The sequence below is a fragment of the Sylvia atricapilla genome, chromosome 2 (assembly GCF_009819655.1).
Source record: "Sylvia atricapilla isolate bSylAtr1 chromosome 2, bSylAtr1.pri, whole genome shotgun sequence".
Taxonomy (NCBI): domain Eukaryota; kingdom Metazoa; phylum Chordata; class Aves; order Passeriformes; family Sylviidae; genus Sylvia; species Sylvia atricapilla.
This window is the reverse complement of record NC_089141.1, coordinates 75683166-75701165: the sequence shown is the minus strand read 5'-3', so window position 1 is coordinate 75701165 and position 18000 is coordinate 75683166. Positions and strand designations below refer to the sequence as shown.

Genomic DNA, 18000 nt, shown 5'->3' with positions numbered 1-18000 from the left:
CTTCACAAGGGGGATAGTGAGCAATCTTCCAGTGGTATCAGTTAACTCTCTTAGCATCTCATCTGGTGGCATCTCTCTGCATCTTTGGAGGTCTCTCAGAAGATCCCTGGCCTGATCCTTATCCACTTGAGGATAGTCTCTGGACTGTTAAGGCCTGGAATCATGCCAGTAAAGGATAAAGTAACAAAGTTATGGAGCACTTCAGCCTTACCCAAGCCCACTGTCTTCTAAGTCACAGTCCCCATTTAGCAAATATCCCATGTTTTTCATATTCAGGGGTTTAACGCTAGTGTAGTGGTAAAAGCTCTTCTTCTTGTTGTTCATGTCCATTGCCAGTTTCAGCTGTAGCTGAGCTTTGGCTTTCCTGGCACTCTCCCTGAATACTTCTATATTCCTCTTTTGTAGCTTGTTCTCGCTTCCACTTCATGATCCCTTTTTTTGTTGTTGTTTGGTGTAGAGCTCAGTCATGAAAATCCTCTGTAGCCCAGCTGGGTTCCTTGTACATCCAGTCTTGTGCCAAAACAAGTCATATGTTAGCTATTGCTTCTGTGGCTGTGAAGACACATTAATTTCTTCCAGGCACTGAACTACAGCAGATATCACTAAACAAGAGGCAAGGAAGGTGCTTTCACAAGGAACAAGTAAACCTGCCTAACACATTTTTGTAGAATAGGCTTTTTTTTTTCGGAAATATTCAGTACACTCTGCTAGTTTAAAAAGTTGAGTATCACTAATTACCCCTTGCATCAAGGTAGAGCAAGATAAAGCAAGATTTGAGACCACAAGCTGAACAGCTGCTTCTTTCTGTCTTTGGCTTTTTCAGCCTTTGGGAGTGTCTTGGAAAATAACAAGGATAGTCTCATAAATATTGTCATAGAAAGGAGACTGTGAGTTGCTGGCTTAGGGAACCTTAAAAAATAGCAAAACCAGAGAAGACAGTGTTTCTGATTGCACAATAAAGAGGAGTATAAAATGCTCCCTGGGAACTAGGAGTTCAGCCAGGAAAGAAGACCTTTATCAGAAGTGTTTCTGGCTGTGTTTTGCTGTGTTGAGCAAAAGATATCTCAGGTGATGAGGCTGTCTCTTAAATGAGTTACAAGAATGCTGTGAAATGTCTGTATGATGGCTGTGCTGTCTCAGATATCCTTCTTTCTGGCTTAAGGGATTCCCTTACTGAGAGAGTTCTTTGGAAAATGAAAGTGCTTTGAGATTAGCATCTGGTTTTTGGTTGAGCAATGACAGTGAACGTGAGAAATTCTTGGACACCTCAGCTGACATTGTATACATATATACGTTCTGATAAATTCAATTTATTAGAGCCGTTCAAGCTGAAGTTTCCTTAAGATGTCAAAAATTCAATACATAAATGAGCTGGATTCTTTCATTACATGAAAACTACTTTGAAGAGGGAGCAGTTTGACTTTGCTGTGTCTGATGTGCTGGGTTTTACTTCGGCCTTAAGTTAATTGATAAATTGATTTAAATAAAACCATTCCTATGTGAAATTTGTATTTTACTTCCAGACCTTCAGCTGGATTATTCATTAACTGATGAATTCTGTAAAAATCACTTCTTGGTTGGACTGCTTCTAAGGGAGGTGGGCAATGCCTTACAAGAGTTCAGAGATGTGCGGCAGATTGCTATTAGTGTGCTCAAGAATTTGATGATAAAGCATTCTTTTGATGATAGATATGCTACAAGGGTAAGTCTATTGCTATGCTGCTAGTACAAAATAATAAAGATTAGATGTGCAAAAAAATAAAGATTAGGTGTGCACACATACAGAAAGTTTTTTCTTTCATAGAAGTAAACCCTTGTAAATTTTCAGCAAAATTGTTTCTGTTCAGACTGTAGGGAAAATGGTATCAAAATCAATCTGCAAATTCCATCTTTTTACCAAATGAAATAACAAAACACCTTTTAATATAGTTGTATGTAGGTTTGAATTTTAGCGTGGTGTACTCTTAACTGCTGTGCTTAAAGTAATCAGATTTTTACAAGTGTGTTTTAAGTTCTTAGTTTCATTAAATATTAGCTCTTGATATATTGCAGCTGTCCTTCCATCATCTATTATTTATGAAATGAATATAGGAAAACTACAAGTCATGGTGGTAAATTTTGAGTGATTTTTAATTTTCTGACTGTTTTTAACATCAGCAGTGCTGTGGAGAAGCCAAAAAAATTGTAATGAAGAGTATCATTAATTCATTGAGCTAACATAATATTAGTTTACTTGGTTAGTCTTAGCTGGAATTAAATTAATTTTGGAGGTTTTCTGCATTGCATTGAGACAGCAAATAAAGTGTGCTGATCTTCTGTAAATTAGAATGAAATAGAGTGATGATCACTGCTTTTGCCATTGATGAATTTATGAATGTGAGATCTGGCTTGGCAAATATTTAAGTTGGTTTTTTGTGTGTGTGTGGTTTAGGAGTGAATAGGTTAAAACTAGTTGGTGATTAAAAATTAAAACTATAATTTTAAAATAACTGTTAAACTCTATTTAGGGCCATCAAGCAAGAATAGCCACTATGTATTTGCCACTCTTTGGTCTGCTTATAGAAAATGTTCAGCGGATCAATGTGAAAGATGTGTCTCCATTTCCTGTTAACCCTTCCAGCAATGTGAGTGACAATTTCTGTTTGGTATTCTGAATTGTTTTTATCATAATTTATTGGTAACATGTATATGAATCACTGCATACTCCTGGCAAAGAAGGAACTTCATAAGCCTCAGAATTCTGCAATTTTTCAATGCAGTCCAACACTGAAACAAATGGACCACAAAAAGATTGTTCATTTTCTAGAAATTAGAGAAGAACTTAACCTTAAAAGAGACTGATTTTGAAAGAGCTGTAGTGCAAGGGGGCTACAAGAGAATTAATTAAAATGTAATTTGTGAAGGATGTATATTGATATGGTTGTACACAGTTATTTAATCTAAGATTTAAATATTCATCTATTTTACTTTTATCCCTATCTTGTTGTGTTCCATTTAATATTAAGAAAAAAATCTCCCAAACTCTTCCAACAAGATAAATATTTGGATGTTTGAAATAAAAGTAATGTTAGTCTTTTTGAAGTATCTGTTTTATAATGCTTAAAATTCAATTGAATACTCATTTCTTCAATGTTTCCTGAGGTATCTTAAGTTCTAGGGAATCCCAAGTTTGTGCAAATACATGAACACCTCCATTCTTTTGAACATATTTAATAGAATTTAAAATTTAAAGAAGAAATGCTTAACAAGTATTTCTCTAGAAGATGTGTCAAATTCACTAAGTCCATAATATAGGAAAATAATCACATTTTCCTCTCTTTTCCAAACAGAGCACAAAGGATGATGCGCAGATTTTGCCGACTGCAAGTCAGTTAGTAACACCACAAAAATCAGGAAACACATTGGATAACAATCTTCCTAAAGATCTGTTTGGTGTTATCTCTGGCATTGGTAAGCAATTAAAAAAAAAAAGTAAAATAAAATAATTAAAGAGGAACTGTTTTATTTTTTCACTCTGTGCATGAAATCTGTCTTTTGGAGTTTGCTCTTCTATGAAACTAAAGCTATTTTCTGGAGCAGGGCTGCTTTTTTTTCCCCTGTCAAGTCTAAGGTGATAGTTAAGGTATAAAAAATGGGAAAGGGATTTTTTTTTTGTTATTAAATAGATATGCTTCTTCATGGAAGTGTGTATGTACTGCTACAGATTTTTTTTATGCATGCATCTACATAGTTGTACATAAGTCTTTGTATATGTGCTAACATATATAATCTGCTGAAATTCTAGAGTAAGTTTGTCTTCATTAAAAATAACAAAATGGAATTAATTACTTGCCTTAAAAAATGTATGGTGATTTTCAAGTCTGACTGAACTATGGAGTGACTTGTAGGTATTGTTTGAGATTTTTATGTTGTTTGTGGTTGTGGTTTTATTTTTTTTTTAGCTTCCCCATATACGACATCAACTCCAAACATTAACAGTGTGAGGAATGCTGACTCAAGAGGCTCTCTTATAAGCACAGACTCAGGAAACAGTCTCCCAGAAAGACACAGTGACAAGAGCAATTCTCTTGACAAGGTAAATTAAAAAAAAAAACAAACAAAACCAACAAACCACGATAAACCCTAGGAGTGTATTTCTAAAATTTCATCCTAAGTTTCATAGAAGTTCACTTTTCTGATCTCTATTGTGAATGGGCTTTCTAGAATAACTTCAAAGCAGTATTTTATATAAATCTTTTGTGAAATAGTTGTCTTGTGACCTCCTTTTGCATTGCATTTACTGAGCTGTTTCGCAAAAAAATGCAAACAGGTTTTCAATGTAGAGAGACAAAAGCAAGCCAGTGTTGTTTCCTTTGCTAGAGAAAGGCACTTGATATTGAATTTTGCTTGAGAGGATTGAATTCTAGTTAGAACAGCTTCTTTGATTTTGTGAAGACCATCACTCCATCCCTTTCTCTGCTCAATATACTTAGCATTTTCAAAATGTTTAAAAAGACAGTTGTTGTGGTTTGTCTGGGCAATTTCTCTTGTCTTAGTTTGACTTTTCTAGACCAGTTCACTTTAAAGCTGTTACAAATTAGGAGCTCTGGCTGCAGTAGCTATGAGGTATTCAGTCCTGTCTTTCTAGAGTTTGTGTCAATACTGATCACGTTTCATTTTCTTAGCTCTGGTTGTGCAAGTCACAACATGTTAACTTTTTCCCCTTGACCCTGACATGCCTTCGTGTGGCAGAGAGAGAAGCTTCTCAGAAGGCACTCTGCTCATGCTTTGCGCCCAAACGGAGAAGAGGAAGAAAATTCTCACCCTCCAAAGAAAAACCGTGTTACTATGGATTTTTCACTTCTGACAATCCCAGCTTTGCCAGAGAAAATTTTGCATACTACTTTCTCTCTTCAGTTACAAGAAGTATCTGGTTTTTGTGCTTGGTATAGTTAAGCTTCTGAGTGAAGTGTGTGGTCAGTAGTTTTGCCGCTTCTTTGCAACAGTCGAATCTCAAACCCAATATATGCAATTTGACCATGTTGAAATATGTTCAAATGTCAAACCTGGAGTGCATGCACGTCATCTAGTTTAAGTATAAAAAAATCCAATCTGTTTAAATAACTGCAGAATTTGAGTCTTGGGGTCTTTGATAGAACTGAAAGTTCTTCTTTGGTAATGACAAAGGTAATAAATATTTTGATATACACTGTTGCTAAATGGCAATGCTGTCATCTATTACTTAGTTGTCATGTTGTTAACTACTAATGTGTAGTGTTTCCACTGAGTAAAAGGGTTTTCAAAGGAGTAACATCCTTTGAAAATTCTGCTCTGGTCTGCCAGTTTAGGTAACACAGGATTTATGTTTTGCATGTTGTTAATATTTTCCCCAGATAAGACTTGCTTATTTGTTGCTTTCTGGACTTTCTTTCTAGTAGATCAGTTGTTCAGTGCATGTTATCTCCAAGTTTTTGCTCACTGCTTTGTATCATTGTAGTGAAGAGCCATGTTTTTGTTCTAATTTTCTTTCAGAATAATCAGTAACATGCTGTGGAATCAGAATAGACTGGAAGTATATCAGTTTCTATTTCAACATGTGCATACTTTATAGGTTATTGACATGGTTTTAAACTGAGCTTCTGAGTAGCTGTAGTCCTATTTTATCCATGTATATGTTCAACAGTCTTAGTGGGACTATTATCTAGTGCTCTGGGCAGTTTCTGAAAGTGTAGGAAACACAAATTTCGTTTCTGCTCTGTCACCCATTGATTGCCTGCTGTGTTATAGCATCCAAAAAGCTGTAGAGTAGCACCTCCTTTTTCACCAGAGATATTTCAAAGATAAACAGTTTTTGAGGTCTTTAGAATCTGCAGTTGTCAGGCTTATAGAGGTGTCCACTGCTTTCTAAATAGCAGTAACTTCTAGTATTCATCATGGTTTCACATTCAGTTTCACTGTGCATCCATTCCATGACTAGTATGTGATATACACATTTACTGGTATCAGATTTACAAAGACTGTTTTAAGAGAGGAATCCTTTAATGCAACAGGATGCATAAAAAGGGCTTAGCAGTCAAAGGCTATGATTGCTGTGGAATATTCCTTCATGGTTAGTGTGTCTCCTTGCTTTCAGTTAGGAGTATTCCAGGAAGGGTTGTTCTAATGTCACTTATTGCTTTGTTTGCAAAACCAAGTGCTTTTCTCCCTTGAGTCTACCTTTGTATTTGTGAGTTTTTTATAGTAGGAGTTGTACAGATCAGTTATACCAGACTGATGACTTCACTTATTAAGTAAGACATAAATAAGATATAAATAAGAAAACTTATTAAATGTCTAGTTAATTTTCAATTTGCATAAGTGACATATGGAATGTGAGAATTAGGCACTATAAAGGGCATAATTATAATTTAAACAAAAGTTTATACAGTACATCTATAAAAGCTTCAGATTGAGGATTTTGTACCACTTGACTGTGTGGAAATTATTCTTTTACAAGTCTTTGCCCAAAGTTCAATTTACATATTTTTACAATTTTTATTTTTTTATTTTGTTTGATGGTATGTGATTTGAAAGACCAATTATAGAGCATTTTTCTTTTTGCAAAGATGATGGTATTGTGGGTTGCTAATAAACTTCCCACAAGTGTAGGAAATACATTAAAAAATGAAACAGGGAGAGGGTTTTGCTTTTGTTTGGGTTTGTTTGTATGTTGGGGGAGGGCAAGAGCAAGTTAGTTACAAGTTAGTCTTCCAGAATGCATATTATTGCCTTTCATGTATGTTTTTCTTGAGGTTCTTACATCTTTAAATGGAATGAATTTTGTAGGGGCAGTCCTGTCTACAGTTCAACATAAAGTCTCTTGAAAGGCAAAAGAGCAAATATGTACTACCTAATAATAGCATTTGGTTTTCAAGTATTCAATCTAAGCAGAAGGGGCAGGCTTGATTTCTACCATGTGAGTACCTAGGTATAATTAACTTGTTTAATAATCACTCTTAGGTGACTGTTCCTTTTGCTCTTTGGGGAAAAGAATTATACCTAGAAGGAATTCAAAACAAGCAAAGCGAAGAGGCTTAATTTGGTGTGTGTATTGTGTGTTTTAGTGACCTGTCTCTACATGAAACAGTTTTGTCTTCATTCTGAGATCCTTTTTCTGTTGCAGGAATTATTAAAGCAATTGAAAACAATTTATTTTTTTGTCAGTTTAAGAACTCTTCAGCCAATATACATCTATTTGCTTTTCAGAACCAACAGAGTAGCACTTTAGGAAGTTCTGTTGTTCGATATGACAAACTTGACCAAGCAGAGATCAAAAGTCTGCTCATGTGTTTCCTTCATATTTTAAGAAGCATGTCAGATGGTAGGTAATTTCTCCTGCTTTTTATGAATTCAAAGTAGTTTGCTGGATTTGTGCCTGTTATTTCAAGAAGTTTTCAAAATCAGCTGAATATTTTAGCTGTGGGTTCCATGATTTCTGCATTTTACGAATGTGTGATCACTCAAACTCTGACTGAAAGCTTGTAAGCTTTAAGTACTCATTATTTATTCAAGGTGTGAGGCCAACTACAGGACTTTTAAGAAAGTGAATATTTGTGTGTGATTGTACAGTTTGGTTTGGAAAATAGAGGTGAAGAATAATTCATTGTTCTGGAGAAGTTAGCCTTGGGCTAGATCATTCCTCTGTTCTGCAGAACTTGCTGTATTACAAGGAACCAAATGATTTGATTGTTGTATACATTTCCTTTTCTGGAATATGAGGATGTTAGGGCTTATTCATTCTCCTGAGATATTTGTGAGATGATCCATTGAATTTTTGAGAGTCATGTTATCCTGGAGAAGGTTACAGAGGTATAGAAATATGGCGTGAGTGGCACATCTTACTTGTTTGCTAGGATCACACATCTTGGAATCGTCCCTGTCTGTGATCAAAGAAAAAAATAATAAACTTTAATTAAAAATAAAATGTTGTGACTAATCTATAAAGAAGCAGGCTGTAGGACTAACAGTCTGACATATTCTGAAGTCTTACATTGTTACAGCACTGTAGGCGCTACAGGCTATGCCATTATTATTATGTAAAATGTGAAATTGGATGGGAAAAATATGGGTTAATTAATTAACATCATATTGCAAAAACTCACTTGGAGAATTGATATGTGCATTTGTATAATCAGCTTTAAGGAAAATGTCAAATAGTAATTGTTATCTTTTAAATTGTTATTGATTTTCCTAGATGCATTGTTTACATACTGGAACAAGGCTACAAAATCTGAACTCATGGACTTTTTCACGATTACAGAGTAAGTTTTTGTTGTGCTTGTCATGCAGCTATGTCTTTTGCTGGTCTGTTAACAACATGAGTGTGGATGTAAGCATGAATAACTGGGGGTTTTTTGGGGGAGGGGGGAGGTTGGTGTTTTTTTTAAACAATATTGTCCTAATCTGTTCAGAAGGATGTCCACAACTGCATGTCTGTCCAATTCCATGATAGTCTCTGGAATCAGGCTATGCAGGGGGGATCTCAGGTAGTTCTTGAACGAGTAGTGCTCAGAGTATTGCGGTGCTCATGGAAGAGGAACCAGCTGTCTTTGTACCTCTCTGCATTAAGTTGTGTCTTGTAACATCAGCTGTTAAATAGCAAGTATATGGTTGCATAGCAAAACTGATTGAATTGCATAACTTCAGAACCTTGCTCCTTGCATTCCTCATGTGTCCTCTGCTATTCTCTAAGGGAATAGATAAAGGATGACTCCACCATTTGTTATCATCAGCTTCTGCTCAATCTGAAAAACTTAGGATTTAAAAGACAGGAAGATATCAGAAAGAGTAATTGAGATTATTTTGTGCTCAGAATGACAAGTTTGGGGAAGGCAAACACCATTCTGACTTTGCAGGTTGAAGACAGCTAAGCTACTCAAGGTCTCAGTAAAAAATAGAGCTGATTGAAGAGGCAGTAAGGCAGTCTTTCTTCTCATTCTCAGCTGGCATATGGAAGACAGAGCCGAAAACTGCCTTTCATTTTGGCTTTTACACTTTAAGGAAGAACTTTTAGAACACCTTACTGGAGGAACAAGGGATGTTTTGCATTGTTTTCTGTATTACTGGAATAAATATTTACAGAGTGAAAAGAATAACATAAAATCAGTATTGCAGCCTTCATTCACACCACTTCTCTTGATTTGAAGATATGACTTCTAGTTAATTAGTCATTAGTGCTGTGCACTTACCAGTAATACAGATTTTTTTTTTAATGAAAATTTTTTGTTGTTTATTTGTCTTTGTTATCATCTTGTTACAAAAGTATATTCCCTTTTGAAAATAGTTCTTTCAGAAACCCTGTCGTTATCCTAGAATCTGGAGACCTTAAATAAAACACAACAAAACAAAAAAAGCCAATTTGTAACCAAGTGAGTTTAGGTTGCCAAGGGGGGAAGCAAAATGTTTTGCCCTTATTTTGAGCACTTACATACAATTTACAAAATTTGTATAAATAGGCAATGTCTTGTTATCTCTTTGCTTCTCTCTTCCATGTTGGTTACCTTGGCTTCTTGTCCATTTTTTTGGTAACTGTGACTGTGAGACACTTATCTTTTCTTGGCTTGGGGTCTAGAGAGGAATTTTAAGGCTGGGAGGAATAAAGAACTTTTATGATCTAGGAGTTTAAAGTTAACAATAATTGTTGAATAATTCCAGTGTACATAAATCTAGATAAGGTTTTTTTAAATGTGGCTTCTCTCATTTGTGTTCTCCACAGAGTGTGCTTACATCAGTTCCAGTACATGGGAAAACGATACATAGCCAGGTACTGTGTGGAATTTAAATTTCACTGTCTTGATCCCTAATAATTACACTGTGTAAGATGTGCCTTGAACCTCTGTAACAAATAAATTGCACAAGTAGAAGGCTTACTGTGAAATGATGCATAAGATTTTGAAGTAAGTAACTGGTTACCATATTAACAAATCTGTATCCTGTCTGGAAGTCTGATGTTTGTTTAAGACTGATCTGTGAGCTGTTTGTTAACCATGACTTTTGAATCGACTCCTTAAATGCTATCTTTTACAGTATTTTTTTCTTGAAATAATGTCTTTGGGAAAGAAATTTTATGATGTTTTGTTTATTCAGTTGGACATAAAACCACATAAATTGAAATGTTTTAGAAATTTTGTATATATAGTGTTTTTACTTGAAGGTGAGTAATGAACATTCCAATGCTGCTGTTTTTAAATTTGAAGTCCGAAGAAAATCTGTAGAGTCAGAAACTTGTATTAATTTATTTTAATATCTTTGCATTAATTGTTTTAATGCAAATGGTTTTTAATGGAGTAAAAGATAGCAACTTCTTTAGGCCTTATGCTGTGTTTAACAGGGTAATACAGTTATAATTAAACTGGTGTGGTCAAAATACTGGCCCTCTTGAACTCAGTGAGAAAGTTGTTGCTGACTTTGGATGGTAATGCATTCTAACTATAATGTTAGCTTTTTTTGGTTTTAATTTAGATTTTGTGAATCTTATTCTACAAGCTTGACTATCTCCTTGGAGATTTTTCTGGAAAAAAACCCGAAAAGGTTCACATAACCTAAAAATCTCAAAAATAAATCTGGCTTTCTTAAGGTTTTGATTATAATCATTGTGTTCAAATGCACATCAAACTCTGCATTTACAGGACTAAAAAAAAAGTTTTCAAGCTTTTTGTAAAAATTCTTCCAACTGCTTTGTTTGACTAGTTTGTAGAGGACACTACCACACTTCCTTTTTGTTTACTGATCACCTGGTTTGTGTGCTGCATGTTAATGTTGAAAATGTTGAGCTATTGAAAACATCTGGTGTTGTGAATTTTCCCAGTAAATGTAACTTTCATGTCTTTCACATTGTCACTACACACAGTCAATGCACGTACTCTTGAAATACACAAAGGACAGAGAAAGAAAGAGAACAGGGAATACTGCAATTCAAGCACTGGTTTTCATTTTTCATCAGCTCTGGTGGTGGTACACAATAGGAAGTTAGCCTGTACTGATTGCTAACACAGATCACTTTTCTGTTTTCTTCATTTGATTGCTGCAAATTTAACAAAGTCTATGGCTCTTCTCCCTTCCTGCTTGGGTAAGAAGTATATGATACTATCTCAGATAATTCCTGCTCTCCTGTTGCATGTGTGCTTTCTAATTCTACTGCTTTGTGTCCTAACTTTTTTGCTAAAATTTTGCTATCAAAATAGAGGATTCAGTTTTGGGTTCTGAATATTTTCAGAATGTTTATGTTTTCAAATTTTTTTTCCCCAAAAGCTCTGAAGTAAATTTAGCACTTCAAGAGTGGCTGCTTGTGTGCTTTTGCTTCCATGCTTTGAGGTTTTAAGAAAGAGTTTGCTGTGATGCCTTTTTTTAAGCTACCTATTTTTATTTTATAAAGAAAACAGTGAATAGGTTGCATTATAATTCTTTCTATAAAACTTCTTGTGCTTAACTAACAGCACTTCCTGTCTTGCTGCAGTTTGACATGTCTAACTTTTGCTTCTATCCCATTTCACCCATCTTGCAGGAACCAGGAGGGGTTAGGATCCATAGTTCATGATCGAAAATCTCAGACATTGCCTGTTTCCCGTAGCAGAACAGGAATGATGCATGCCAGATTGCAGCAGCTGAGCAGCCTGGATAACTCTCTCACTTTTAACCACAGTAAGTCTCATGACATGATAACATCTGTCATCCTCAACCAGTGCCACAACACCAGAGACAGGTCCCAGAGCCACACCAGTGCATCCCAGTGACTTTTACTATTCCAGGACAAGCGAATAGCTGGAAGCAGCCGATGGTCTGTTCTTTGCTTTGTGATAGAACAATCAGTGCTGGCTGATGCCATAACATGGAGCATGGTTAACTACAGTGTACCTTAAAACTGGATTTTAATATTTGCTTTCAGTTGCGTATGCCTCAAACTTGTGCTGCACACAGTTACAAAATTTGCTTGTTTTTTTTTTAATATTTGCTTTATTTAAGCTTCAATTTTTTTCTCCTATATGGTCTTATAAATTACTAGTCTAAAATTAAATATATGTATACTGACCATATCTCCATGTTTTGTCATCCCTTAAGAAGAAGTGAGTTTCTTAGAATTTCTACAAAGATTGTGAGCCCATGATTTAGTTTGTCTGGAAGTGAAAAAGCGTCCAATAATGAAGTGATTTTTCTGTTTTCAGTGTGAGAAAGATATCAAGTATTCTTGGAATTTCTGTAGACAATGGTAAGATTTAATCAGGTTGAAGTCAGCTTGTATAGACTGCTGTATTGAAAACTAAATCTGCTTGTGGCCTATCTTTTTAAACATTCTGCTTCTAAATTGCAATATACTGTATGTAAAGTATTCTAAAGCATCATTTTTCAATTTTCAGCTTCAAAAAAGACAATGAAACTGGTTGACTAATCCAGTTAAATACAACACTGGTACTGAAAAGAACTGTGTGCAGTAAAAATTTATTTGAGTTAACTGTATTTTCACTGTGTTCATTCTCTGATTTTTCAAAGCATATCTAACTGTCCCTTAAAATCTTTTAGCTCTTTTTCTGTAATATAAAGCAAAACTTAGCCTAATTGCACAGGGCTTATCACATTGTCTTTTATAAAAGTGAAAAAAAAAAAGATCCTATGAAACCTCTCTATTCACAAATGCATTATCACATCTGTTTAAATATAAGAAATGCAATTGCTTGCTTTTAAAATGTCAGACAAGTATGTCTGTGGAAATTACTTTTTTTTCCCTTGCAATCAGTCTGCTGCTGTATCATCATAATTTCTACATGGTTGTTGGTACACTAAAGAGAGCCTTTACACTATGTGACTACACATTCGATACAGTATAATACTTTGCAGATAAAGACTGGTTTAAAAAAAAACCTTGAGAAACAGATAACATGTCCCTGTGCAAAGAGATTTCATGTCTTCAGAACTTGGCAAAGTTTACTGATGTTTTAGGAAACAGTGAGCTGAAAGATTTTAAAAAATGCATGCTTATATGTAAAAAGAAACTTTCCGTTCTTTCCCAACTGAAGGAAATTATGAAGGAAGGTGTCTTATTCAGATAACTTTGTCTAAACTGATGATAGATGGTTTTTTAAATGGACAGTTAATAAGTGTCAGGATATTACACATTGTGTTAACCAAGGTTTTACAAATTGAAAATGTGTTGCTGTAAAAACCACGTCAAGTGTGAAATTGGTTTTTATATCTTTGGTCTTGTTGTTGTTAACTTCTAGTTTCATTTAGCTGTCAGTCTGCTTCTATCATGTATCCAAAGTAGCATTCAGAGCTTGAATAATCTTGAAAATATTTTGTGTGGGATACATAAAGAAAAGAAGTGTCTGGTGGAAAAAGAGAGGAACTGTCTGGTGGAAGTAGTTGCTTTACTTGTTTCTAAAATCAAGATTCTTTGGCAAGGTAGTTGTCTATTAGTGTAAATTATAAACATATTTTCTCCCTTTCTAACCACATAAGCTAGAAATAGAACTGAAATACTGAAATAAGTAATACCTTTCATCTCTGAGAAATTTCAGTATAGTTCTGTGCTTCAAGAAAGAACGTATAAATCTAAAGAAACTGGTGGTTATGGGTATACATGTGTAGTTCAGACAGGGAAGCAAGAAGGTGCAGAAAGAAGTGGACAAGTGCCATTATAAGAGTATGGCATTTCTTCTGTTCTTTACATGATCTCAACAAGTTTGTCATCCTTGTCATTGATTTAGTGATGCTATTAAACTGCATATAAGTACAGGATGGTATTCCTTCAACTCTTAACTTTTTTGTATTTTTGTTCTGGTTGACTTGTGACTAACTGTGAGACCATAGCAACATCACTAAATTGCCAAAATTTCATACTTTCAGCTGTAACTTCATCCTGCTGCAGTACTTATCAATATATGTGTGTGTATATATATGTAACTGTGTAGCTTTATATATATATACACGTGTGTGTATACATGCACATATATATGAAATATCACATAGTTTTTAACTGCTGTTTAACGCTTCTATTGTTGAAATTCTTACTTAATGTATTTTATGATCCTGTGCAAATTATGTTTGAATAATTATCTGGCTGTATTTGAAACTATTTAAATGCATATGAATTATTTTCCTGTATTGAATACTAACTTCTGTCAGGCTTTTTACTTGTTAATCTTTTCCTAGTTCAGCAAGTCTTTTGGAAATAAGAAACATTTAAATGAGTGTATCCAGCACTTACACTTCATTTGGAATTTCTATAGGCTATGGCCATTCAGATGCAGATGTCCTTCACCAGTCTTTACTTGAAGCAAATATTGCCACCGAAGTTTGCATTACAATTCTGGACACTCTGTCATTATTCACCATGGCTTTTAAGGTTTGTTCATGATTTGGTGTTAACTTTTCCTATAAATATATTTGAGAAGAAATACTTTTGAAAACTATTTTTTAATTGTATTTTTACAGTCTAGTTAAATAGCATTGCTGTTTTTAGCTTCTCTGGCTTTGTCTTTTATTATTTTCATGTAAAACTGATAATATCTCACGGCAAAATGCTTTGGCTTCAGCTACACATCATACACCTGCAGTAATCTGTGGGAAAAGCTCCTTCCTCAGCCTAACTTAAAAATTGTTCTAGAAGCTTTGGTGTCTACCTATTATTAGTGGTAAAAGTGGCTTTTAAAGGCCATGTGAGATGAAAGATCTATGGCAAAACCATAATTGGACACTCTCAGACTTTCATATTGAACTTGGTTGCTTGTTACAGTAATGCATTCCTTAATAGTGATTTGTGTGTTCCTCTTCTGTAGCTTTTTTCCATTTGTCCACAAATAAGACTTCTTTTAGTTGTATCTGTTGCTGTAGCTCACCTGGGGAATCTTTATATGGCATGCCCACTTACTTACCCCACTTGGCTGTGTTTCTGAGGTTTTCCAGTCTTTAAAATCGAAGCCATAAAAAGGAGAGATGATAACTCTAGCTTGTTTCTCCTCTAATTAGGCAATGTATCCAGATTCTTGCTTGAAGATTCAAACTTAGTGTCTTATCTTTAATGTAGTTATGAAAACATGAGCTTGTTTACAATGATATTCCTTTTTCTGGTAACATAATTAATAGAGTTTAGAGTCAGTTCTGTCCACAGACCCAGTGACAGAATTGAAAATCAAGATACCTAGCTATAAAGATTTAAAGAGAAATGAACACTAATCCTTTAGTTATCAACCCATCACGCTTGGAATGGCAATCCTTCAAGGTTATCTGTGTGTTGTATATTGAGAAAGTAGGCAAGAGTATGCCAGAATAGTCTCAAAGATCCAAACAAAACAGGCAGGAGAATCAGGGGCTTCTATTCAATAAACTGCACTAAAATACATAAAATCAGAGTCACATGATGTTTTGGGTAGTAAGGGGCTTTCAAGAGATCATCTAGTTCAACCCTTCTTCATGGGTAGAGACAGCTTCCACTAGGCCAGGTTGCTCCAAGTCCCATCCAACTTGGCCTTGAAAAAACCTTCCAAGGAAGTGGGCATCCTCTACTTCCCAGGCAATTGTCCCATTGTCTCAGCACCCTCGCTCTAGTAAGTGTGCTCCTGATGTCCAGTCTGAACCCACCCTCTTCCACTCCTTTGGAGGCTTGTGTACAGTAATGACAAGGAAGAGTGGAGGGCACCGAGGTGAGTTGCAGAAGGGGCAAGACCTTGTGGAATCAGGTTGTAGTAGGAGATACTGCCATGAGAAAATTCCCATCTGAGCTGCTAAAGCCACTGTAAGCAAAGTCTGTGAATATTTTGAGTGTGCCCCTCAAAAAGCTATTAATAGTAATGGATTTAATTAACAGCTGATAAAAACAATTGTATTCTATAAGTCTATTCAGAGGACACTTCCTTTGTAAGCAAAATTAATGAAGTGTTATAAATACCTAATTCAGGTGTGTATGTGCTATTAAACATCTTGGTAATACCATAGAGGTTATATTTTTTAAATGTCCTGCTTTTTGATGATCTGCGTATGTTCTTAGAGTAGTATAAATGTATGCTGTACAAAACTCCTAAGTTCTTGCTATCATTTTAAAGAATCAGCTACTGACTGATCACGGACATAATCCACTGATGAAGAAAGTATTTGATGTATACCTCTGCTTCCTTCAAAAGAATCAGTCTGAAACAGCATTGAAAAATGTGTTCAGTGCTTTAAGGGCACTTATTTACAAGGTAAGAAGTTTTAAGAATTTCACCCTCAAGTACTTATCTGATTCTTTAGTTAACAATATACTTCCCGAAATATAAATCCCAAAATAAAATTGGTGAATAAGGACTGATCTGATCTCAGCAGTGTGGAATGCTTGTCCTTTGATTTGCTGTAAAAATTGCTTTGTGTCATGAACTACTCTTAACTCTTGGTTTTTCCACAATTTGAGGATATGAATATATTTGTGTTTTTCTTGACATGCTTATTTTATCAAGATCTGACTCTAGCTTTGATGAATAAATTCTTTGTTTTCTTCTTTTTCCTCAGTTTCCTTCTACATTTTATGAAGGTAGAGCTGATATGTGTTCTGCACTGTGCTATGAAATTCTGAAGTACTGTAATTCCAAGCTGAGTTCAATTCGTAATGAAGCTTCACAGTTACTGTACTTTTTGATGAGAAACAATTTTGACTACACAGGGAAGAAATCTTTTGTTCGAACACATCTGCAAGTAAGTGTATTTTCTTTGTGTTTTCTTTTTTTTTTTTTAATATCGTAGATACACAGTTGCATACCAGTGTGCAAAGCCTTGTCAGATAAAGACCTAAAAGAATTTATTTGGAGTTCAAGCAAGGCTGGTAATAAGAGTAAGGAGATGGTCATAAAAATATATTCAGTACAAGGAAATACTTAGATACAGTTGGATGACCCTGTGTTTTGTAGGAAATAAATTTTATTTGTCAGTGCAAACGTTCTTTTTTGTAGATGTTATTTTGTTTGTTAAATGGGTGTACCCTGTTACATCTGAAGAAGGAAAAGAATGCAGCAACAAGCACATAAAAGTCTAAAATAAAACAAATCATTAGAAAATTATGTGTCCTGACAAAGCTGGGAACAGTAGTTTGACGGTTTAATGACCTCTGCCTAATTCACCTAGCAGTCAGTCATGTGTCTCGAATTTACACAACCTTGTTTTATCTTGCCTATGTTATTGTACAAGTAATTGGAGGAAAACCCCAAATATTATTTTATTTAGGAGAATAATTTTTCAATTAAAAAGAATGAAACTTCCTTTGTAATTGCCTCATAGGTACATCTCAAGAGTATTTAATGAAATAAATATGCACTAACAAGTTTTCTGTTCCTGTCAAGGTTATTATTTCAGTAAGCCAGTTAATTGCTGATGTGGTTGGAATTGGAGGAACTAGATTTCAGCAGTCCCTTTCCATCATCAACAATTGTGCCAATAACGACAGAAATATTAAGGTCTGTTTTTATTCTTGTTTTCATACTGTAGGATGCTTGAAGACTCTTCCATAGCATCTTTTCCAGTTATGTTTTATCCTTTTGTTGTGGAAGGACTAGGAAAACATAGTGGTTAACCTGACTTTTCCATGTTTTAGCACACTACATTCCCTTCTGATGTTAAAGATTTAACCAAACGGATTCGTACAGTGCTGATGGCTACGGCTCAGATGAAGGAACATGAGAATGATCCAGAAATGCTTGTAGACCTCCAGTACAGCTTGGCAAAGTCTTATGCCAGTACACCTGAGCTGAGGAAGACGTGGTTAGACAGCATGGCAAGGATTCATGTTAAAAATGGAGATCTTTCAGAGGTAAGAGAACAAATAAATCAGTTTTAGCTCTGTAATAAGTTTAAGTTTATCTTTATAGAAAGAGAATGTACTATATGTAGTTGTTAGCATGTAACATAATAAGTAATTTTAATAATTTTTGAATTGTTACTGGATTGGTTTCAATAGCTGATAAGTTTTTGTCCTACCCAAGTACATCTGTAAGTAATTTTGGGTTATTAATGTAAGGAACATGT

General features: G+C 34.9%; 1 protein-coding gene across 6 annotated transcripts in view; it reads left to right on the top strand.

Annotated features, from left to right (window-relative positions):
* Positions 1-18000, top strand: part of DOCK9 (dedicator of cytokinesis 9) — an 83531-nt gene that overhangs the window by 49551 nt on the left and 15980 nt on the right. For 2 of the 6 annotated variants that reach the window (XM_066313475.1, XM_066313474.1), the window contains exons 31-43: positions 1524-1702; positions 2508-2624; positions 3330-3450; positions 3942-4075; positions 7225-7339; positions 8213-8279; positions 9734-9781; positions 12180-12223; positions 14241-14356; positions 16053-16190; positions 16495-16677; positions 17319-17432; positions 17570-17785. In XM_066313475.1, the coding sequence (XP_066169572.1) occupies positions 1524-1702; positions 2508-2624; positions 3330-3450; positions 3942-4075; positions 7225-7339; positions 8213-8279; positions 9734-9781; positions 12180-12223; positions 14241-14356; positions 16053-16190; positions 16495-16677; positions 17319-17432; positions 17570-17785 (1592 nt within the window). Of the gene's footprint in view, positions 1-1523; positions 1703-2507; positions 2625-3329; positions 3451-3941; positions 4076-4566; positions 4606-4731; positions 4906-7224; positions 7340-8212; positions 8280-9733; positions 9782-11521; positions 11659-12179; positions 12224-14240; positions 14357-16052; positions 16191-16494; positions 16678-17318; positions 17433-17569; positions 17786-18000 lie in introns of those variants that run through there. The other 4 variants (XM_066313473.1, XM_066313472.1, XM_066313478.1 and 1 more) reach the window with 3 other exon arrangements.